This window comes from Dromaius novaehollandiae, chromosome 6 (genome assembly GCF_036370855.1).
Source record: "Dromaius novaehollandiae isolate bDroNov1 chromosome 6, bDroNov1.hap1, whole genome shotgun sequence".
NCBI classification, from domain to species: Eukaryota; Metazoa; Chordata; class Aves; order Casuariiformes; family Dromaiidae; genus Dromaius; species Dromaius novaehollandiae.
Genome location: NC_088103.1, coordinates 40347749 through 40372529, shown reverse-complemented (window position 1 = coordinate 40372529; position 24781 = coordinate 40347749). Strand labels below are relative to the sequence as shown.

The 24781-nt window shown below is 38.6% G+C and overlaps 1 protein-coding gene across 3 annotated transcripts in view; it reads left to right on the top strand.

Moving 5' to 3' along the window:
• The window catches only part of GFRA1 (GDNF family receptor alpha 1), a 206870-nt gene extending 185821 nt beyond the window's left edge, over positions 1 to 21049 (top strand). For all 3 annotated transcript variants that reach the window (XM_026096176.2, XM_064514274.1, XM_026096177.2), the window contains 2 exons: positions 11604 to 11660; positions 12888 to 21049. In XM_026096176.2, coding sequence (XP_025951961.1) covers positions 11604 to 11660; positions 12888 to 13049 — 219 coding nt within the window. In that variant the 3' untranslated portion in view covers positions 13050 to 21049. The remainder of the gene's footprint in view (positions 1 to 11603; positions 11661 to 12887) is intronic.
• Positions 21050 to 24781: the final 3732 nt, after the last annotated feature.

Genomic DNA, 24781 nt, shown 5'->3' with positions numbered 1-24781 from the left:
GTTTGGCATGTTCTTGCAACTATTTGCAGAATCATACTCTAATCAAGAGCCAGTCTAACCCCTAGTACTTTTAATTAATATTTCCTGATTATTCCTGAGGATTCAACCACGCTTATTTGAGCATGAGAAATTCAGATTGTTATAGGCACAACTGAAAAGGTTTAGATAAAATCATACCCAGTGTATCAGCTTAATGAGGATCCTAAGGAGTTATTAATTAAGCAAAGGCCTTTCACCTTCAGGTAAGATACAGTTTTGTATTTTGTATTTGTTTTGACAGCTCTTTGATAAGTGGCCTCTGTGAGAAAGCTCGATTCTTTGGGAGCTGAACTGGTAGCCCTGAGTCCATATCACGTGGACAGTCCCTGAAAGACAAGCCATGCTGGCACACGTCACTAACCAGAGACTGGACTCTGGTGTTTCATGAATATTTAAAGAGAACAACGGCTTGACACTGAACATTGCTAGTCAGGCAAAGCTGGTGCATGCAAGTATTAGATATAGCAATAGGTAGATCACAAAAAATGCAAGTTACAAGTTACAGCTCCAAATAATCTCCAAGCCTGTTCAGCATGAGATGCATCTGCTCATATGCTCTGAAAGTCCTCATTCATCATCTGTTGCCCTCTGCTACATACACAGCCTGTTGTAGTGCAATTACATTCATCCATGCACAGCATATCAGAAATACTGTGTACTTCGCTGTTAGAGTGGTGACCGTGTGAGCAGCATAGTGACATCCCAGATCCGTTTTAAGGGTGGTGTTCTCAAATACTGGAGAGGCTAATTGCAACTGGGCCACTGAACATGGCATCTCTTCAACCCACAACTTCGCTTCTCACTGGGACAGCCAAATACACCAGTGCAGTATCAATGCTGGTGTGAGAAATGATCTGCATTGCATATACAGTATACATATGGTAATATACAACAGACACAATCTGCATAGACAATACACTCATCCTTCATCTCTCGTAATGCTGTCTTAGTTTGAACTTTCCACACACTGGTCTTTAGAGGTAGGAGTACTATGAGAAGTAATGTTGTTGCTGTGGTCGATGCACTTCCGGATGCGTTTTTTTGGAAACTCCCTTTCTGGAAATGACTCAATGACAATTTGTTGACACTGAACATTGCTAGTCAGGCAAAGCTGATGCATGCAAGTATTAGATATAGCAGTAGGTAGATCACAAAAAATGCCATCCACTTGTTTTCTACTCACCTCAGCTGTTGATAAAACCAGTGTGCATTCAGGGAAATATTTGCTGCCAACCATCATTAATCAAGGTCCTCTTGAGATAGCACTCTCAAGATGTTTTTCTAGGTGAAACCTTCTAATCTCTCTCTTGGGTCCCACAAAAGCATGTTAAAATTTGGTAGCACAGGGCACCTTCAAAATTTCTTGTGTAGGGTTTGCAATGGAATTAAAAAATGCCAGGATATGGGAGGACTTGCCCTTTTTAACAGAGCAGCTTATCTCACAGAAAGGGAAATGAAAGACATGGGGAAACATCCTAAGTGCTTTGTGATGTTATAAACCTATATTCCTTTAATTTTTCAGTCTCTCTTGATGAAGTACACTGCCTGACAGGCAAATTTGTGCCACTTTTTTGGACTGAACCTGTCTCCTAAGAGGAGTTGAGAACCACCCACTCATTTCAAAAATCTTACTGAACAGTCATCAGTATTGACCTAAGTTACATTAAGCTAGCTACCTATAAATATGAAGCTGTCTATCTCATTAATAATACCCTGACTTCTGCAGTCTGCCCCAATATAATACTTCAAAAAGTAGGCAAACTGCTGAAAATAAATCTTCAAAACCTTATTCCAGTCTAGTCTGGAAACTTTATAAAATTTACCTGGAATGATACTGCTGATCTCAATCACTTGCATTATTAGCATTCATCTAATTATATTTTCTGGTTTATGAAATATAGACAGGAATGTAAGCCTCTGTCTTTTCTGTGGACAATTTATATGATGAAACAAAATGGGTTATATCCTGTGAATACACTTTTGCATAATCTGATAATTATTTGCACGACCTGGTTTTTATAGGCTCAGAATTATTTTAATATGGTTATAATTGTTAAAATTTAAAATTCTCAATTTTTTGTGTCTAAGAAATACTTTCAGTTATGGAAACATGTTTCTCAGTACTTCTTAGTGAGCTCAAATTTGAGACCTTATACACAGATGATGTTAGACAGCTACTTTGTATTATCATTTGCTGCAGTATAGCCAGTAGAATAATTCCCATTGGTGCAATGGGATCTGCCCAGTAAACAATAAGACATCTTTCTAGTAAAGTCATGATTCTGCAAACTCCTCTCACAGAAGAGTATCTCTGCTTAATTGAATAGCTTCATTGACTCCAGCATAATTGTTCTGTGTGAAAGCATTGTTCATGTGCAAATAATGGATATGAGGAAGGCCTCTACTACCTACGAATTAGGGTTAGGATTTCATCCCCATTATTTAGAGAAAGGGTTTGATTTTTCTCTCCTTCAACCATACTACTTGTGTGGCTCTGGCTGAATTCTTGTAGAACAGTTCTTTGTCAAAAACACAGTATGTCGTAGCCTGTTTTCATTATTGTCCAACCTTGATAAACTCGACCGTGTTTTTTAAAAACAATCTTTTTTCTCTTATTTTTATTCTGAATGGTATTTTCAGTGCTAAAAAGGAATGTAGCTTCTGAGGTAGTGTAGCATGTTCACTAAGATTTCAGCCTTGCCAGTTCTGAGGATACATCTGTGCACCTGCATAATTCAGCTACAGCATTAGAAGAACAGGGAGAAAATGCTTTAAATTTCTATTTCAGTGGCACTTCTGGAGAGCAGATTGTTTGGAGCCAAAAATGGAAAATTCACCAATTAATCCAAATCACAGCTGTTCAAGACTGAATTACTTAAAAAAAAGATCTCTAAATCATGTCATGATTTAATGGGTCTCAGTAACAGGCATAGCCACACAACTACAGATGTAGGAAAACTAATATACTGGGAGTGATATGTGTAAATAAAACTGAGGATGGGAGGGCTTAGCTATATGGTGGGCACCTGGGATAGTTGGCTAATTTCTTCTTCCTTTCCATCCAAGGCTGCTTTAATATCTGCAGCCTTCTAATTGCAGCAAATTTGCTTGTTATCTGAAGTGTTTTCTAAACATTTTAAGGCTGACCACTGTGTTTTCTTTGTGTGTGTATCTGTGCCAGTACTCACAGCACACACACATGCACATGTGGTTAATAAAGACAAAAATCCTGAGCATTTTTAGTCACTTAACTAAAAGCAGATGTTCATGGTTGCCCCCTTCCCTTTAAAATTTATGAGTAAATGCAGTGCTCAGGAAACCAGCAATAATATCAGTTGCTTAAGGTTGGCATAGCACAAGCGCAAGCTTCCTGTAATGCTTAGCGCTCTAGGCCTTATGCAGGCTGGTGTTCAAGCAAGCTTGCCTGATCTTTCCTTCCAGCTGCAGGACCAGAGGACAGCATCCCTGGTCCTATTGCTGGAGTGTGGAGGCAATGTGTGACCTTGTTTTCTTAGTCTCCTCCACCTACTGACAGCTTGGGGCTGGATGTCTCACGAGGCTGACTGGTACAGCCAGCACCATGAACGCTTCCCCGCTGAGCTCTCTCTGTGCAGCTCTACTTTTGCCTTGTGAGGCTCCCAAGCTTGTCTTAGCTGAGAGTCCCAGCTGCGCACCATCCTGATATCTTCTGGTGAATGTGAATGAGAACTTGCTTGCAACATGCTTAGTATAAGCCTGCCAGCACGGAGGAGCACAATGCAGCAACCCTCCAGCTAGCAGCTACCTGTGACGATACGCATGCAAATATTAAATACAGTGTAGAAGCAATATAGCTGCATTAGTGTGGTGTCTCTTTTCAAGGCTCATTAGCACGATACAGGCCTGTGCTGTTCTGGCTGAGCTGCTTCTAGTCCCATAGTAGCCTCGGTTGACAGCTGCTCAGGAATGTTTACTCCACACTCCAGTGCACCAGGTAGCCTAGTCTAATAGGGGAGGTAGGTACTCCACCTGCCTGCCAAACAGAACAACTTTGTTTGCATATTTGGGCACGCAAGGACACACACTCCAGCCTGAGGAAGTGCTGCAGGATCTGTAGTTCTTCAGTGGCTTACCTTTGTTCAAGCTTAAAATCTGAATATGGCTTTTAACTGGAATTGTAAATGCTTTGTGTTCATGTTTCCTTTCTTTAAATGATGTTCAGTGCACAATAGCCAGATGCTACCTATAACTGCCATGTATGTCACTGGGCTGATAGTTGTGGTAAATCACTAGGGAAGTGAGTTTTAGTAATAAAATCCCAAACAACTAGACTCTGGATTACATGGCTTTTCAATTTGATAGCTGGAGAATAAATAAATAAATAAAAAACTAGTCAGCCTAAACCATTGAGATATTAACCTAGCAAAACTTATTCCGTATATGCTTTTTAGTATTCTGTTTTCTCCTCTGCCCTTCTTAATGCAAAAATATTTGCTTGAGGCAAATCCATAAAAAGACCATATTAGGAGCATTGCATAATATCCTCTAAAAATAGGAAGCAGGAATCTAGGACTATACAAATTCATTTTACTCAAATAATGAATGACTGAACACAAAAACAAAATTGTAACAAGTTACTGTACTGCCATGAAAGGTAAGTCAGTCAGTTCAGTTGACTTGGCTGGGTGTCATATTTTGTGCTGTGCTCACTCAGAGACTAATTGCTTGAAATAAATATTTGAAGATCTCTGTGTCTGGTCCTTGTAAGCTGTTTGATCAGTTTGGTATTTCTGATAGGTTCTGTTTTTTATAAAATCTTTAAGAGCACTGTTAGGCAGTTTTTGTGCCATATTGTCCCAGCCATGTGAATGCAGTGAGGGATGAGGCTTAATTAGGCTGCAGCTTTATTAATGTAATTCACCTGGGAGTGATCCAGCAATAATTTATACAGTACAGGTCATCTTTCCTTCTTTCCACACTTGTTTCTTCTCCTTGGGGGAGGCTTACTTCCAGCCTTCCCTCTCTCCAAATTAAATTTTCTCACCTTCTTAAGATCGAAGAGATTGGAGGGAGGAGATTGTCTTCTACCTCTGGTGGACTTTATCAACTTTCAGGCCCATTTCTAAGGTGATGTCTGATGCTAAGTCTGTTTGCAACTAGAGCCATCAAGAAATTCAAATGTCTGCACTGGATACCTATTAAACTGGAGCTAATTTGATGCATATTTATCCAACTGTTCTGGGGAAGAGACACCATGCCCAGCCCATCTGATCCTGTCCTACAGAAACTGAGCAGTAGAGTATCCACAGGAGACCACAGAGCTCCCTGCTTACTTAATCCTCAGCACGGAAGGGGAGGTGCTAGTGACTGAAGAGTGAGAAAGCTTATTTTAGCAGAACAAGGATGTATATGTGTTCCAGCCCTTCTTCCCAGGAGATTCCTCTTGCACACCCTGGGGTGAATCCCTTTCTTTTCAATCCCCTTTTATCCTGAACAAATGCTTGGAAATGTTCTTAGGAGAGCCACTATCCCTTTTTTTCTTTCCTGATGAGAATACAAACTTCCCTGCTTTCACATTTCCTCTATTCTTTATTACCTTATTTCTGATGCTTAAGTACTCCAAAACAGCAATAATCTATTGGCGTCAAGGGGTAAGAGGACTTTTTTTTACATGCAATGTGTGTACCCTTAAGAAAGCCAGAGCTTTCTTAAGATGAGTCTGAGTGGGCAGTGCTGCCCACTGAGCAGCTGTCTGTTGGCTTTGGATTGGGCCTGACTCATCATTTCTGAATGCTTGAACTGGTGAAGCTGTGGGTGGCAGGGCCTGAAGGCAGTGGTGGCATCATCCAGCGCTCAGGACTGCCCAGGTCCTGCTGCTGTGCCCAGCTGTGGCAAAGCTGCAGGGGGAATTCAAACAAGACCCTTGCAGGAGACTGTGGGACAAACTGTGCAAGTTCAGGAAGGGTACAAAGCTGTGGGGCATGAGAGCGTAGTGTTAGGAGATGATGGGATGTGAACTGACTGGCTGATAGACTGTTCATTTCAGTACATTGCAGCCTCAAGTTTGTGTGTTTCCCCAATGCATATTTGGATACAAGGGAATAATTGGTTTGCATTATTTAATGTTCTCAGCTGAAAAACTTCTGGTTTGATTCTTACTGTGCTGAGTCTTACCTGCCTAGCTTTGGAGACTAACACCCACAGTGTCCTGGTAATGCTTGTTTCTAAAAGGTACTTTATCTGCTGTACAAAGTGGGATGTCAGAGTGCCCTTACACACTACATGACCACCAATAATTTCATGCCACACACTTGCATCTCTAGGGCTGATTCAGCAGGAAAAAAAAAAGAACCACCAGGAAAAAAGATTTGTCTACTTTGAAGGCTGTGCAAAGCTGATAGGTTTTATGGCTTAAAGAGCTTTTCACCCTGGCTGTGTGGTATAGTCTTCAAAATTATTTTATGCTGAATTGGATCCTTATTTTAGTGGCCTGTGCCTCTGACATGCACTTCGTTTGTTTTCCCTGTTGGAAGTAATTTACAGTGCAGCATGGCATGGTTGTGCTGTGCTAATAAGAAAATGCTATTGACAGTTGTGATAGATGCATCTAGCACTTAGTGAGTGCAGAAGAGTTAAACTGATTGCATTTTTACAGTCTGTATATTTCTCTGCTTATTGTTTGTATCCCACTGTTAGAAAAACAGGCTAGTTGCATAGTAAATCTCTCTTATCAACAGAAGAAAAGAACAAGAAGAACATGTGCCCTCATTTGTTATAGATACTTCAGAAGTGTGGTCATCTGCAGGATGTGTTGTGGGGGATTTTCTTCAGAAAACCTTGTTAATATGAGCATAACTAACCAGGCATCTCAGGAGAGGACAAAGGCACACTCATTAAAATTATCTGAAAAAAGAACCCACATAACAGATTTTTATCGTAACCATATTTCTGTTACCTCTCACTGTAATATCTAAGCAGTAAGTTTCATAAAGTGCATAAAGCCCAAAGAGTGTAGCTAACAGTGAGAGACTGGTTTCTGAGCTCAGGTGCTTGTTCTGTGTCTGTTTGCATTCAGGTCCAAGGCATTCAGTTCCCTTTACATGCTTTGCCTTCCCTCCCCTCCCTCCAAATTAAAGCTCACCTCAGCTTGGAACAGTCCCCAGTCAGACCTTTTACTTGCTGCAAGTAACAAAGATATGCGTGCTATAGTGGATACATAAAAAAATATTGCTGGGTGACAAGCCATAAATAATGTGCATTCTATACTGACTCCTGGTGAGATACTGTTGCAATGTTTAATGCATTTATTAACCCTGCAGTGCTGTGGTTTGTGGAAGTTGGATTCATAATTGTAAGATAGCTTTCCCGGGAATAAATCCAGGGCTCTAGTGTCTGCAAAGGATGGAGGTAAAGGAATTAGGATGGGAAGCAGAGCACTACTAGGTTTGGGAGGATTTTATGATGGTCATTAGATGGAGGGCAAGAGAAGATGAGGTTAAGATGTGTTTGAGGAAGGACTTATGAATGAACCCATTTTGGATACATTGGGGTTAGAGGAAAACAAGGAGGTCCACAGAGTCTGTCTTAAATAAATCCTGAAGGAAGACTGGAGGAGAAATCTCTCTACAAGCCGTATTCCTTTCTCCTTTAGGCAAACTACTAACTGTTCCCTTGGTCCTGATTCTCCTTTTCTTCTAGGAGAAAAACAAGTAAGACTTTTTTTCTAGGCATGAGCTTTTTCTTTATGGACATGCAGCTGGTCTGTCACCAGTCCTTGACTAAGTCAAACACTTTTAGTGTGGATATTAAAAGCTAAAGGTTGCCAAGGCTAAAATAAGGCTTGTGTGACTAATGTACAATGTACTGAAGCTCATCATGAGGTGCATGAATATGCTTGTCTCTAAATATCATCTGTTGCTTTTGCTACTACAGTGATGAGATTCTCTGTAAAAGCAGATGTTCATTTTTACAGAATATAAAAGCTTAAGTGAGTGCAAGATTGTTGGCAGTATGGGGGCAGCTTCATCAGAGTAGCTCACATTACTGAATTGTAGTTCCCTGCAAAGCCAGGGTGAATGTCAACCCATCTGACATAACTTCATTTTACAGTCAGCAGCATGTCACAGCTGAGTATATAAGTCATTAGCAAATTTTATTTTACCCCAGTAGCAAAGATCTCTTTTCATATGTTTAACAAGTTATTTTAAGTTGCTTTTCTTTCTCCATTTTTTAAATAATCATTTTAATCAGCCTAACCCTATTTGTGTTTTATTTAATGAGGAAATTCCCATAGATTTTCTTGTCAACAGATAAGAGCTTTCTATTAAGACTGAAAAGTTTGAATACAGATTTATTAGCCATTTGTGTGTGCTATTATATTACTATGGAAATAGTTACTTCCAGCATATTTGAAGATACCTTCTTGCCTATACGTTAGATATGTAGTAGACCCGAGATGGGTGTTCAGTGGTGAATCTTTGGAATCTTGCATAATGTGCAACTTTCTTTTCCCAAGTTCTCTTCCTTGCTGATGGTGCAGATGTTCACTGTCAGAATTGTCTGCAACTGTATGTGAGGGGCACAGCTTCCTATTGGTTTAATTTTTTTAAGATAATGGAAGATGTTGTATGGTAAACAGCTGATGGCTCCGGATATCTATCCGTCATAATTCAAATGCATGTCTCCCCAACTGAGTGGACTTCCACCAAAGCAATTGGTGTAATATCCAAGCCCTGATTTTTCACCTCTGATAAGGCATTCACTCACGCCGAAGCACAAATACAGTTCTGCTATGTGTAGAGCCCTTTGAGCCTGGGAATGGGGCAGGAAGAATTTTCCCCTTAGGTTGTAATTACAGGACGTAAGCTTCCCATAGCACTTTCTTCTACATGTAGGGATTTTTTTTCTCCCCATTACTTGTGATTTAGTGATGTACTCTTGTATTATAGTAATGCAGCCTATGCCAGCATTTCCATTATAGCCCGTTTTTACAGGTTTATAACTCAACAGTAAAAATGTACTCTTCCAATTTGAAACTTGACATATAATGCCTCATCTCATCCTCAAAGTGATTTTTTTTTCTGAAAATCTCTTTCCCTCCACTTTCTCCCCACCTTCCAAAAGAGGCTGCATTTTTGCTGTATTTTTAAAAGGAAGACATTTTCCATAGGAGAAAAGCCTGCCTGATTATTAAAATTACTTTTCAATCCTAGGAAAGAAGGGCTTTCTATAATGGAGGACATGTATGAATAAGTGTTGTTAGAATGACTACATTAAGTATATGGATATAGATAAATAGTACCTTCCAAGTTATAGCTAGGGAATGTTGACCAAAATTATTGAAAAGTGCTTATTTATGTTGATTTTGTTTCTTGCTTGTTGATTTTCTAAAAGATAGATGTGTTTTAGTTGCTGCACTCTATTGCTTATCAGGCTGAATGAAGTAAAGGAAGACTTTGCATATAGACAAAATGATGACATTTTTCTCTTTTCTTATTTGAGGAACACACTTTGCACAGAAGGAGTGAAAATTCTAACTCTGGCATTAGGTCGAGACCAGCAAGGAACAGTAGCCTTGTAGTTAGCACCGTGTTATGAACGCTAGGCAGGTGTGTGCAACACAGCACCATGTTTCCAATAGACAGAAGCTTGGGTGGACTTGGAAATTTAACACCGAATGACAAGGTAGAAAACACCAGACTTGGACAGGCCTTACAGTTTACACTTCAGGATCTGAACATCTGCTCATAATACCTCTTTTGAAGCTTCACATTCCAATTCAATGCAGTGTGGATATGTAGGATATAAGAAAATTAGGACTGACATCCAGTTTGGATTCTCCTTCTTTACCCTTCTTCTTTCTAGCCAGGCAGTTGGAATTAAAAGCTGCCAAGTTGCCATTATTTGCCATGAGTTCCCTTACCTGGACAAACAACTCTCTGTTTAGAAAGAAAAAAGAGGAACGCTTCAGTATTTTGCTTCTTGTTGTAGCAAATTTACTTCCAGGAATTTCTTTTTCCATTTAGATAGCTAAACTTATGACTAACTTAATGGTACTAATTAGAAGAGAGGGTATGTAAGAGAAAGATTGCAAGGAGGGTTTTTATTAATGAATTGAGCTATTATTTTATCATATATATTTAAAATTAGCATATATATCTATGCATTTTTACAATAGCTAGGCTGTCGCTCACTTAAACGCCAGCTGTTGCTGTTTTTTAGTTGTCTGTAATATATCTATTTATAAATATAAAAATCAATAAACATTAAAATATCATGAAAGGCAAGGAATATATTTCCTAATGAGAATTTCAGTTTCTTTATTTAAATTTTAAAATTAATAATTACAGTTGAAGAATATTTTATATGCAGACTCTCAGATATAAAATAAAATATCTGTATGTGGAACATTGGTCTATATAAAACAGTAAGATTCAGATCCTCATTTTGTGCAGGAAGTAAATTGCAAGTCCAACAAAACTTCCAGATAGAAATTTCAGACATGCTAGTGCTGTCAGTAGTTTTGTTGTATAAATTCAAGTCTTCTATTATAAGACTTGATTGTACTTTTAACACAAGTAGCTCCTATAAAAGAATGCTGTTTATGTTTCTGAAATATACAAAGAAAGAAATGATGTGGAGATTCACTAGAGTACTTAAATCAACCTCAGCAACATCTGTTGGAAATATCATCATGGGGACAGATATTGCTATTATATAATGGAAGAAAGGTTCCAGCCCAGTCAAGTTCACATGAGCAATAGAAATATTAAATACCTTATGATGCTAGACAGAGTGCATACTATTGCTTTCATTATCTATCATGCTGCCATCAGAAGCATTACTTATTTGAGTCAGCGTGTGTAAGAGCACACAGTGACAGTAACAGACAGATGTTTATCATAAGATATGGCTGAAGATACATAAGATTCGTTTTTGTAGTCTTTGATCATCTAAAATATTCCTGTATTTATTAATATTCCATATATAATTATCCATGAACATAATGTAAACAAACTGCTCAATTTGAGCTACACATAAATATGTTAAAAGACATTAAATGTTCTTTTTGTAACTTTCCAGAAGAGGCTCTGTGGCAGCCATGCACTATGTTAAAATTATATTTGTATTTGTCGTAATAACACATGCATAAATTGCAAGTATTATCATGAATAAAACATTCCAGTGTTGTATATTTTCGTAAAACTTATGAATAGAATAGATTGTTAATATTCAGTAATATTACGGTAATTATTAACTGTCATATATCATTTCTTCTCATGAAGATCCAACATGGTTTTTATGAGTCCACAGAACATAACAAGTTCTCTGCAGCTGATGGCACTCATCACTGTAATTACGGAGTACGTCGTAGCCTTAACTGACTGTTCAAGGTTCTGTTGTAAATTTCAGATCAGAATGTGGATGTTACTGGAAAATGTGCTGTTACATTAAAAGAGTTTATTTGCTAATAATGTGCTATACTGTGAAAGTCATAGGAATATGACAACCCATGTGAATTTATCTAACTTTTGTGATACTGTATATATCAGTGTATAGGGACTAACTTTTGCATTTGTTCATAGGCACAGAAGAAGCGGAAATCCAATGAATCTATAGATGCAGAGCTCTGTCTTAGTGAGGTAAGAGTGTGGATCCTATACATTTCACAGCACAGATACCTCCCCTTAATATAAAACCCCGAAACTAAATCTTAGCCTGTTGCCCCTCCAAAATGGGGGAGGCCTGTGCCCTCTTTGCGAGGTTAGTACCACCACTGATGCTAGCCCACCATGCAGCCACAGCAGCTTCGTGGCACACAAGGAGAGGCTGAGGGAGATGGGTGTGGTTAGGGTGGAGAAGAGAGGGCTAAGGCAGACCTCACTGCTGGCCTCAGCGGTGTAAAGGAGAATACTGAGGAGATGTAGCCAGAGTCCTTTTCAGAGGTTCGTAGAGAAAGGACATAGGGCAACAGTCAAATTTTACAACAAGAGAAAATCTGATGAGATATAATGAAAAAAAAAAAAATCCGAAGGAGAGTGGTCAAGCACCAGAGCAGGGATCCAAAGAAATTGTAAAAACCGCATCTTTGGAGATATTCAAATCCTGAACTAACAGGGTTGAGCAACTTTGCTTGGAGCAGGTTGGACTACATGCCCTTCAGAGGTCCCTTCCAGTGTAAATTGTTCTGATTCTGTGATTATATCTGGTTTCTTTTACTAGGGATGATAAGCAATGAACAATACTTCCGTTAACACCTCTTCCCTGGATAGTTCACTATAATCTGCCAATATATACTTGTGTATGTCCACTGCTCTATTATTATTAGCAAAGACGACCAGACCTATAAAAATGCAGCAGTTAAGGGAAAAAAAGGTCTAAGAAACAACATTTTTTGTAGGCTGGAAACATCAATCTATTTTGATCCCATGGACTAGATTTTATCTATTTACATCCCAAACTAACTTTTTATCAAACAAGTTGTTCTGTTGGCTACAGAGGAGTTGTGGTTTCACAGCATCTGCTTTTTAAAATAAACTGGCATGATAAATGCAGATCTCCTTAAAAAAATAGTGTGCCAGAGTAGGTTTTACACATGGACTCACTCTTAGACTAGGATTTTTTATATACTTTCTTCCCTTTTTGAGTCTTGCTGTGCTGATGTTATACGTTAATAGTGTTTTTGTCCTTACAACAAAAAAATAGTTTAGAAACCTCTGTCATTTGGATATCACGTTTTATACCTTTCATATCTTTCAATCTGGCCATGAAATACAGGTAACATTGTAAACAAAATTTCATGACATAGATTTAAATAATTTGGAATGAAAATGTGTAATGGTAACCAAGGGGAGTATTGTGTCTTGCAGAATGCTATTGGGAAAGACAACACAGCAGGAGTCTCCACCAGTCACATATCTTCAGAGAATTCGTTTGCTCTTCCTACAAGCTTCTATCTAAGCACACCGCTTATTCGGATGACAATTGCACTCTCACTCTGTTTGTTCCTAAGTTCATCAGTCATCTTGTAGCTGCATTACAAAAGGACATGTAAAAAAAAAAATCTGTTTCCTGTCCTCTGTTGTTTATCTGGAATTCCAGGTCTGGGAGCTAAGCTGAGGCACTCCTGCTAGAACAGTTTCAGTCAGCTGGAATTTTTTTTCTCTCTAAGAAAGCTTCTTGTGATATTTAGAGGCTTTGTGAAATACTTGGTGCAGTGCTACATTCCAAACCCAAAAAGGCTTTTGGGCATGCAGTATTTTAAAGAGACAGTGTGTAAATTTGCCTGTAAAGCGACCTGGTTGGATTATTTTAATAATTATTATTTTAATTCTGGCCCATACCTGAGAAGGAGGATGGCAGTTTTCCTAAGATCCTATTTATCTTATTGAATGGTTTTGGTTTTCAAAGTGATTGAACTTCAGACTGTCAAGGATGCCAGGCTTTTGTCTAACATTGAATGTTCTCCCAGAGAGTGGACTTGATGAAACGTCTTCATTTGATAAATTGCTACTGATGTTAAACTCTTTCAGTGTATTAGCATTTTCCTCTTTAAATGTTTATGTACTGTAAGTGATTCTGCGTTCCCTGCTGAGAAGCCATTATAAGTCGCATACAGGTATAATGTACATCTTTCAGTTAAATTTTCATAAAGATAGTGTGGCATAGAACTTTCTAACAGTACATCTATTTTTTAATTATAATCATCTAGCCTTAACAAGGGTGAAGAGTCTTTAAATTAACAAGAAACCACCATTGTGAAAGCTTCATAATGTTTCTTTAAATTTGAGGATAAGCAGTAGAAACAAATTTTGCTACAGGGTTTCAGCTGTACAGTCACTGGTCTTCTGTGCTTCCATTGTGACAATATAGTCCAGTTATTTTACTGTTTGTTTAATAAAAATGCCATACAGTTTTATTTGCTCTACTAAAACAGCGTTATCTGCTTATGCACAGATGATAATGTCAGCTCAAAAAGTTACAGGAGTTTATACCTGAGTTCTACCATCGTGCCACTGTAGAGGGAAAAGAGGTGGTAGGACATCATTTAACTTAAGCGTTATTTCTTAAACTGCTAAAATCAACACAAAAGGATTATCAATCCAGTTACAAGGCAGATTCATAGATGTTTACCCACAGGACAAGCTTTTCTCACACTACTAATTCCTGCTGCAGTCTGTGGGGTTGTTCACATGATGACCTGTTTGCAAGACCAGTCCCATAAACTGTTTAAATAGTTTGGGTGGCAATATTGCCACTATACATGATTTGATGACTTTGATTTTTATTCAGTGACATTGACAGCGTATGCCGGCTCACAATGATTTTCTGCAGTATCTAGAAGGGATTCTTTAAAGCTTTAAATGTCATCAAATAGGCAGAATTTCTTCTAAGGGCTGTCTTTGTACCTTACTGTGATGGCTTGGTGACTGTTACAAGCAGTTATGTGCAAATGATCAACAGTAATCTGTTTTCATTTGTATTGAAAGTAGGAGATAACTTTGCCAGGCAAAGAGTTCATCATGTTAAATTTGCAGATATATGTTAAGACTTACACAATTATGTTCAGGCTTGAAATGTCCAGATGAGTTATTTACAATACATCAATATACTACCAGTTACTGATTTATAAACTGTGATGAAGTTTGGGAGTATGCAAAATACACATTTTACTAACAGATTATTAAACCTATTGACAAGTTCATCTTTTGAGCTTTTTCTTCAAGGTAATAAACACTTTCAGGAATTCTGAAATTCACTTATGTACTCTTGATTATGGTCACGTAATAATACAGGTTTCAAAGCACTGTGTGTTTGACAGAGTTCTAGGATACTGCTTGCCACCAAACATAACAAATTAGACAATATTACTCTTTAATTCTGTGCTGATAAGAAACTGAAAATTGCTTTCAAAGGCATCAGAGCTGCTTTTGGAGAAGAAATGTATAGCATATCATTACCAGCAAAGCCCATGTGGTTCCTGTTGCTCTTCTTGTAGAAGCTAATCAAATTACAGAAAACTAGTAACAACAGAAAAGATTACGAGATTCATGAGTTAAAAAATAAATCAAATTCTTTTATGCCAAAAGGAGTTGATAATATAACCTATTGAAATGCTAATGAATATAGCATTATAATTCAGAAGTCTGACATTATCCAATTAAAAATATTTTCAAAACAAATTCATAAACATTACAATTATTAAATCCGTCTTTGATCCACAAAGCTTTCTTTAAAATATCATTCGTATTCATCATATTAAACATTTTAAGCAGTATCAGGAATTTTAATAATCTCCTAGTATAGTACATACCTTTTTGAAGATGTTATACATTTGTTTTGATTACAGTATCTCTATTACATTTTATAGCAATTATTAGAGCTTTGACACTGTGTGATCCAGAATAAAAGCTATTGATCACTTATACTGTAAACAACAACCTAATTAGCTTCTGATTACAAACAAAATTGCTAGTTATCTGATTCAATGAGAGCTACCTTTGGAAATACAATTAAGTATATAGCAGAGAAAGAAATGGCATTTTATACAGCTAGCCGTGTTACCACTAACAAAGCATAGCACTCAAGCTTTTTTTCCTGTGTAAATTAAAAGCATACTGAATTCTTAATTAAAAAATAAATTGCTTATTAAACAGGCAAGAGGGAAAAAAAAACCCTAAGAGTCCGACACTTAATGAGGTTCCTACAGGCATCACCATGCAAATGTTGGTGGATTTCTAGAAGCTGGATTTGGTGTGGATGATGTCAATATAGCATGGTGACCTTGTTGATGCAGTCATTTGCTACAGTACTGAAGTATGCAAATTGTTTCATTTTTTCCCCATTCTAATCCCTATAGTTGCATGTGTTGAGAGCTCAACAAACAAGCTATGACCAGCTTTTGTATGTTCCCTTAGTACATTGCTTTTATCAATATACCAACAATATGGGAACTGTCCAAATACAGGATGTACGTACAGATGACCTACTGTTTAAATTGTAAATTTAGCCAATTCAGTTGTGTTTAAATTAAATCATAGGCTACCATAAACGTTTACAAATCATCTTTTTCATTTAACATAATGGAACAGACATTGTCATTAGTATTATTAGGAGTGTGTATGCACTGCTATGTTAAATAACCTGATTATTGTCTCTGTTTCTTCTTAAGAATAGTACAGAAAAAGATTAAATTCACACTGAACTGAAATATATGGCTAATGTTTTGCACTATTTAACATAGCTATTAATTCCGCAAGCTACTCCAATGAAAAAGGTACATGGGATGAAGATGATCCTTTCAGATATTAATAAAAATAATAACAATTAAGCTCCTCCCCACCCCTGCAACAAAGAAGAGCCTGTGCAGACAGTGACATCTACCAAAGCGCAACAATCCTTCATGAGTGTCTGTGCAGTGGTTTGGTCAGTAACAAGGGGTGCAACCCTCATTTCGCTGACTCCTTCCTCTGAGTCCCTTCTGCTTGCAAGAGAACGGGGAGGGCGGTACTGAGCATTGTGCAGGAGCCATCCATCTGTCTTCACTGGGGCACTGGCTGCTTCCCATTGAGCAGTTTCATTCCCACTGTGTCATTAGGAAGAATTAGGAACAGGAATTGTTAATGATTTCAAAGCACTGAGTAGACTCTGTCTGGAGAACTATTTCCAGCTTTCTTTTCCTTTTTTTTGAAATTATATCCTGTAAGACCCAACCTTTTGAAAATTAGGCTGTTCATAATTTGGGGAATGTCACAGTTTGAATTAGTAGACTGAAAACATGAAAAAATACACCATTTGCTAAGCCCAGGCTGGATGTGAAGAAAACAGAGAAAGAATTGCCTTGAAATTTTAATTTAATCTTAATTTGTGATTGTTGGCTTAATTGCGAAGATATTTCTATGGAGGAGAGATAGCAAGAAACCAGTTGGGTAGAAGAGCAAAACTCAGAACAGCTCCCTGAAGGGACATAAATCATGTTTATGTCAAGTGACAGGAGTATCTCATACTTAGTGCTGGGATTCATTGCAAAAAAGCTGGTTTCTGCTAAAAACAGCCCCATTAGGGCAAGCAGTGAAAGATGGAAGAATGAGCAGAGATTTGTACAGCAGTTATAAGTTTCTTAGCATAAAATAAAATTGTTTTTCTTCAAAACCATGGTAGATCCACCTCACTGAAAAATATACATTCATTGACAGAACATCTGCATTAAATTTTTCTTGGGTAATTCATCTGGGCTAAGGGGGCTCCCAAGGTTTTTTATACCCATAAAGTTATCCAGAGTCTACCTGTCCATGAACATCAACTGAAACAGAAATATATTTGCTTATGATGAACTTGGCAGAGAAATTAATCCAGTGACTTGTTAAATATTTCTCATCTTTAAATATTTGCTTTTTCTTACCAGCTCAGTTCCTCCTATGACATTTCAATTACTGGCTGCTCCAGCTTCTCCTTTAACTTCAGAAGGTCATTTTCTCCTTATTATACAGTAATCCGCTTTCTTTTTACAGATTTGCCTCAGTGTTTTTTTTCATTACGATCTCCTCTGAGAAAACATGGTCTGGAATATGTCTCTATTGAGCCACCAACACCTTTACAGGGAGAGGGAACTGTAAATTCTTATTGACTCTGTTTAGCACTGGTTTAACTAGAACAAGCCAAAACGCAATGTTTCAATTCCCCAGATGGAATTTAAAATTTAGTTTGATACTGAAAAAGGATTAAAAATACAAACTTTCAAAATCTTTTAGAAATGTTTAAATATTATGTATTTTCCAATTGGAATTTCAGTCAAATAGATACAGTCTCAAAAAACAGTGTTTTTTAAAGAGTGAGAAGGTTCATTGTGAATTTTGATGTGTCCAGCTTTGAGGCAAAATCTGGGAAGGTGGTTAATTCCTGGATTTTAACTCAATATTGTCTCGACTTTCACACAACCTTGTTCCCTGTTTTCTTCATCTGGGCTTGTTTGCCTTCAGGGGAAGTTTATACTTCATAGATACGTATTCGATGTGGTCAACTCAGTAATCAGAAGCTAAATCCTGCAACTCCCACTCAGATGTTCAGTCTCTTTTATCATTCATGAAAGCCAGAGCAAGAAATTCAAGATTTAGCCTAGAGACTGTTCAAAGTTTAAAAGAGCATAGGATCAACCAATTTCTCAGTAGCATTTCTCATCAGTATAGATTGTGGTATTATAAATTGTTACCATCTAGCCAAGGTTTTCGTCTCTAAAGTTCACTGAGCATATTTGACCAGAACAGCAGTTTCTGCTGTTCTACTTTTGCAAGGTGCCAATAGCTGAACTTTGTCATGCAGCCACTTGGAGTTGATGCCTAGAGTACAGCAGCCAAACATGATCCCATTTCAGCAAGAGTTCCCTTCACCCTCATTTTTCCCTGTTCTCAGTAATTCCAACACACTTCCATTCTTTTGCATTCGTTTTCTGTCTCTCAGAACAAGAACTTCATAGAACCCAGGAGAAAATGAGTCATATGTTTATAAGTGCAACCTTCTTTAAATTCCTGATAAAATATCTCATTAATTGATCCTTTTCCTTATGGACTTCTATCCTACAAACATAGGGTGGAAGAATATCCCCTGCCCAGCACCTTCAGTACTTATGAAACTGAACAGGAGTTTGGGGCATTCAGCATCCAAAAAATGAGACGGTTTGTTTTCAGGCCTCCTCAGACTACTTATTCTGGGATCTGATGTGCTAGATAAACGTAGGTAGTTAGCGATGGCATCTTGGTGTTATGCTGCTCCCCATGTTTGCTGGCTTATGTCAAGCAGTTTTTCAGCACTGATGCTAATGATGCAAAATTCCTCATGGCTCTTTGACATTCCTTTGACAACAGGAGAAGACTTTCAAAGACCTGCTGTAATTGCATAAATACCCAGTATTGTCCCTTCTGTTGGTTTATTCTTGTGTTTTTCCTCTTTTTTTGAGTTCGTTTATCAGATATGTTTAGAAGCACCAAAGTGTGATTGACTAATGCCTCTCAGCTGTCGGTACCAGTCTCAGTGACCTAAGTGCATCTCATGTCAGTAATCTCTATCTGTTTCTTACTGGCCATTCTATCCCTCTTGCATTAAAGTAGTACCACAGTAGGCACTAACAGGCAGCAGCACTACCCTGACTTAGATGCAGAGGTAATACAAGAGCAGGTAGATTGGCACTACCTGGTCTGTACTGTGCCCAGTCTTGTATCTACTTTATCACTCAGGCCTGTCTAGCCTGTGCTAAGATCATTTAGATCACATTAATAAACCTTTTCAGAAATACAAGCTGAGGCCATTCTAGGCTTGCTAACTCAAACTAGCTAGTCTGCACACAAAAATAAGAAGCTGGTTTTGCCCACTGCCCTTGTTCTTTGGTGGGAGGCTTAAAAAGTAAAACAGCCAACCTCCATAGATTTACTGAGCTATAGGTAGATGTAAATCCCTTCAAGCACAGAAGCCAGCAAACGTGCTGAAACTACAGAGTAATTTTCAAAACAAAATTAAAACATTATGCTCCACTTCTAAGAATGTCTATGGAAAAGGATATATGAGACATCAGAAAGCTTCTGTTGAAGTCAGGAGAAAGTCTGAAGTTGCAAAATGACAGCTGATAGAGCCACCATTTTAGCAGAAGGTACTGCAGAGTGCAGAGTGCTGAGAAATAGAAATGTATGTCCTGATAGGTAGAAGAAAGATAAAGAAACCCTCTTTATTTTCTTTTTTCCTTTTTCCTGTAACTTTGTGAATTTGTCCATGGAGGCCATTCCCTTTTGAGAGGTGACACAATTCTCTCAAGAGTATACCAACTAAAACGTACACAGCATCTCTCTCCCACACCCCAAACCTGCTTCCTGGTAGTGGCAGCCTCGGCATGCTGTGGGTGGAATGTACACTTTAACCCTGAAGTGAAAGTCAGTCAGTGAAGACTGTAACAGTTGTTAGAGATGAACAAAGCTCCAAAATGGATTGCATCCCTCAAGCAGGACCGCACAGCCCAATTTGAGCTAGGTCACAAGCTGCTTATAAAGAAGAGCAAGTAGTGGTAACAACTGAAAGAAAAAACATCTTGAATTGTACATTGCCTCCCCTTCTGAAGAGGTCACAGTAGAAGTAAGGCATAAAACAAATATCTTCTCTGTTCCTCATACCCTGCCTGTTTCTGGGTAAGAAAAAATATATCCTAAAAGCAGGCAATGGAAGAAATAACTTCAAAGCACTGCAGCACATGAGAAACTTAACTGTTGGCAATTATTAATCTCCATGTTCTCCCCTCCCCCAGAGTTATTGCTACTGAGTTTGCTTAATAGGGTTTGTATGATGTTTTGTGTGGCATTACTACTGAAATGATTAGCTGTGGTTAATACTGCTCATGCTGGGAAGCTATGTGTGTCTTTTACCTAAGGGTATGTCTAATTTTGCATTTTTTTCTCTAAAGTGCAAGTTGACAAGAACTTCAGCAAAGAGGAAATAGCAAGGGGAGTTTCAGTTAAAAGTAATTTTTATTACGTCAGAATGATAAAGAGATTAATTGAGAGTTGCAGGAAAGGAAGCAGATAAGGTAACTGGCAGCATTTGGACCTAGGAAGACTGGCAGTCACTGTGAATTGAGGATATCCCATGTTAGTATTTTCCTGCCTTTTTTTTTTTTTTTGTTTCTTTTTCCAAAATTACCCATGAAGAACATGCTTCTATTTTCTGGAGGAAATTCTTACACAAATAGTTACCTTGTTGTGTAAATTCTATGTTGTCTTATGGATTTCTGTACATCTCACTGCAGGTTATTATGTGTCAGATCTTCTCACAGTCATAATGGCTGATAAATTGTTGTCAAAAAACCAAAAACATGGTTCACTTGTTCCTGTTGACTTAAACATTGCTCTAAGGACATTGCTTTTCGGACTGTCCACACTTTGGAGGTCAATTCACGATGTTTGGCATTTTCTGTTAGCATAATGCTCCTGCATTACTGTTGTACATATCCAGAGAACAATCCCTCCCAATAAACATTGTTCTCTTTTTTATTAAAAAGCATGTTTTTGTCAGAAAAATTTCCTGGTTGTTTGTCCTGTTTTGAGTTATGCAAATTATGCAAAAGAAAGGAAGCCCAATTGGCAAAAAAAGAAAAGGAAAGCAAGCTTATTAAACGTTGATCTTATTGTTTCCTGTTGTTCTATAGTCCACTACAATCTAAGAAAATAAGAAATAAAGCTTTTCCCTTTAAACATCAGTGCACTTGCTTGCTCCCAAGCCTTTTTGTGCTACTGAATGTGGCCTGCAAAATTACAATGAGCAGGGAATATCAGATGGAAATGATGGAGAGACAGGCACAAGAGTGGCCAGCTGGCCCTATTCATACTTGCTCACTGTCTGGCACGCAAACACGCCTCCCCACCCATCCCACCCCTTCATCCTGTCAGGCCACAAAGAAAGGGCTTTCTCCTATTTTCACACAGTGAGAGCAAAAGCACTGCAAGAGCTTCGAAGACCAAAGACTCATAGGGGAAGGTTTTAGGAAATGCACACCATGCTGGAGGGGGAAAGGGAAGGTGGAGAAAAAAGCTTTCATGATGCACTTGCTCTTACTGATGACTAGAAGCCAGGAAAATTATTTCAGCATTTACTTGCATTCAAACCGAGTCGCAACACGTGAATAGATTATGTGCAAAAAGGAATCTCACCTGCCTGTGACAAACTGCTACGCAGCTACAGGCATGTCATAGTGTCCTATCATTTTAAGACCAGAAAGCTTCAACTACTGTTTTCCCAGAGAGGGGGAGCAAGGTGTGGGGGGCAGGATACAGAACGGAAGGGTGGGGAGTAGTAGAAAGGCAGGTCAATACAAGCAAGGGCTGCTTTTTTAGGGGAGAAACCAACCAGCACAGCAGCAGCGCACCATCCTGCATATTCCATCTCATGTTTTGTCAGCTTTAGCAGGCTGGAGTTGCATGGCCTGCACAAGCAGGACGAGGTGTTTAGTTGCCCAGCATCGTTTGCTGCTCAGCTGACCCCAGTCTTTGCAGGGTGAGAGGAGAAGGCAGCAGAGTCGAAACAGGAACATCCCTTGGTTCCCTGGCCACCTGCTGAATTGCTCAGATCTAGGAGTTGCTCTGCTCCTGTTTATTATAGTGCTGTCACAAAGTGTTGGAGGTGCTTCAGCCCACAAGGCCCCAGCTCCAAGGGTTTAACCACTTCAAAGACACAAAGATACAGACGCAAGCTGGGGAACATGCTGCACAGAAACAATCAGAACATTTGAACAGTACGAGTGAGCATTAGGCTCTCCTTCTATCTGCTTTTCCTCTTTCTATGTGCTGTCACAGCATCAGCTCTGTGAAAGACGAGGATAAGGAGGGAGGGACAGAAATGAAGTCCCTGTTCAAGAGGGGCAACTCTGTGATCGGCTGGCTGAACAGCAGCTTTCCAGAAACAGGTGAAACCAAGCTGCATTCGACAGCACTGAGCAGCCAGCTATGCATGACCAGATGGGTTCCTTTGTGTGTGCTTTGTGGGTCTGGTTTGGGGGGGTTGTTTTGTTTTTGTCTTTTTTAATTTGCTTGCTATTATTCACACATAGTGTCTCTTTGTCAACTTTCCTCTGCTTTTAAAGATAGTGGCAACAAGGCTATTTTTACGAGGCAAATGCCAACTAAGTACCAAGGGGCTGCCTAGATGGCACACAAGCATAAGCCAGTGTGCCACATTGCTCTCTTTTAAATGTATATATTATGCAATTAATAAAGAATGATGCCTGATAGCATCAGTCTGTTGTCACGACAGAGAGAATGAGTGTCTTCATGAGGAAACTGCATACCCTCCCCACTGGCCTGGATGTTAGATAAACAACCCCTGTCACACCTGGCAACTCGGCTGATTTTTTAGTAGGACTGTTAGTGAGGTCACATTGTTGTCTAGTGATACTCAAATAATAGTGCTATGGTCTTTTAATGACATTTATAGAAGTATTTCAGCTAAGCTGGTTGAGTTATTCTGAGACATATTACAGGACACTCTGCTAAGTAAAACGAACAAAGCAGATTGTCACCCTCAAAGTAAGACAGTCAAATACGAAATTTGGCCAGCTGGCCATTAGAAGTTTTCTTAGAGATGCAATTCCAGTATGCCATTAAATCAGTAGAGGGTCTCAGCTGTCTAACTGATTTTAAAAGGTGGTCTTAACCATTTGTCCCTGAGCCATAACTTTCCCAGAGTACCCCTACAACTCTCCAAACCACTTTACCCAGGCAATTGGCTAGCCCTGACATATCCACAGATTCTGTGTGTTGGCATCAAAAACTGTCTGTATTATTGTCTGCTTCATGCTGGATTCTGTTTTACATTCAGAGGCAGAAGAGTATGATTTCCTGAAGCACTTTTTTGATAAAAATAAGCCCAATTATTTTGGCGATATGTATGTCTTTTTTGGACCTGACTACAAACTACACCGCTAATTCTGCATCGCCAAAATTTTTAACTGTATTAATTACAGAAAACAGCAGCGCAACAGCCAGAAACAAGCTAAAATAGAGTCTAGGAAATGTTTCTTGAATGTAATGTGCAGAGGGTTTGTTCTTTCTTTCTTCCTTTCTTTTTCCAAAGAGTATGCTAGAGAGTGTGTTGCTTTGAGGTAGAAAGCCTAATTCACACAATCCCTAAGAAAAAACACACTTATGTTTTGTAGCATTACAAAATAAAGACTGGTAGTCAATTGCTTTGGAAGGAGCTAGGATACAAGCCTGTGAACTGCTATTACATATATTTTTTTAAAAAAAGAACAACCCACCAACATTTTAAGTGAGGTTAGCTAAACAGATGGTATTTATCTCTGGATTTGCAAGTGTGACACATTCTTCTTGCTTTCAAAAGAGATAATAACAAAAAAAAAATGTTAGAGAGAGGCAGTTGGGAGCGGATGACAGAAAGTGCGCACACACACAGATTCATAATCATAAAAATAATAATACCCCCCCCAAACACACACACACATTCACCAGTCTATTGCTGGCCTCATTTTGTGATTGGAGAGGCATTAAGTCTAGTATTAACCTGGCTGACCAATAATATTTGCCTGTTTGTCAGAGGTCAGAATCTGCTGGCTATAAATATAATTTCATTTGTTTCTGTAGCCAAAACAGTGTTGGTCAATACTATAGTTCTGCATTTTGAACAGATCAATGGCTGTAAATAACTCACTACCTTAGGGCTTTATTATTAATACAAATGTAGCTAGGCTAACTATTGAGTGACATTATTAGAAAGGAATTGTCCTTCCCTCTGTGACTTTGATTTATGTCAAATGAACTTAAAGCCCACGGATGCTTAGCCAGGATTCTGGTCTTACTTTTAAAAAACCCTGTCTCTCCCTCTGCCCATCATGGAGGTTGTACCTGCAGGGAAAACTGTTTTGGAATGCTACTAACTCGAGTTAACATTTAAAAAGACATTTGCTTTCCTAGGCAAAAGGATTAAGTTACCTCCTTTCATCCTCTTTAGTGGGATGGCACTAGATTAATTTACGAAAGAGTCCAGAACCTAAACACTTTTTAAACTAAGCACAAGGGGCTGTAGAATAATTTAGAGCTAGCATGTCATGGTAAGTCTGGTTTAAAGTAATGTCTCATGTCATAAGTCAAGAAGCACATGTAAAAGAATATATTGGTTGGTGAAGCAGGAGACTTTTGCCCTTAGAACCTGGCTAATGTGTTATCTCGCACATTGCAATTTCTTGCACAATGGCATTTACACAGATGTTATACTGTCC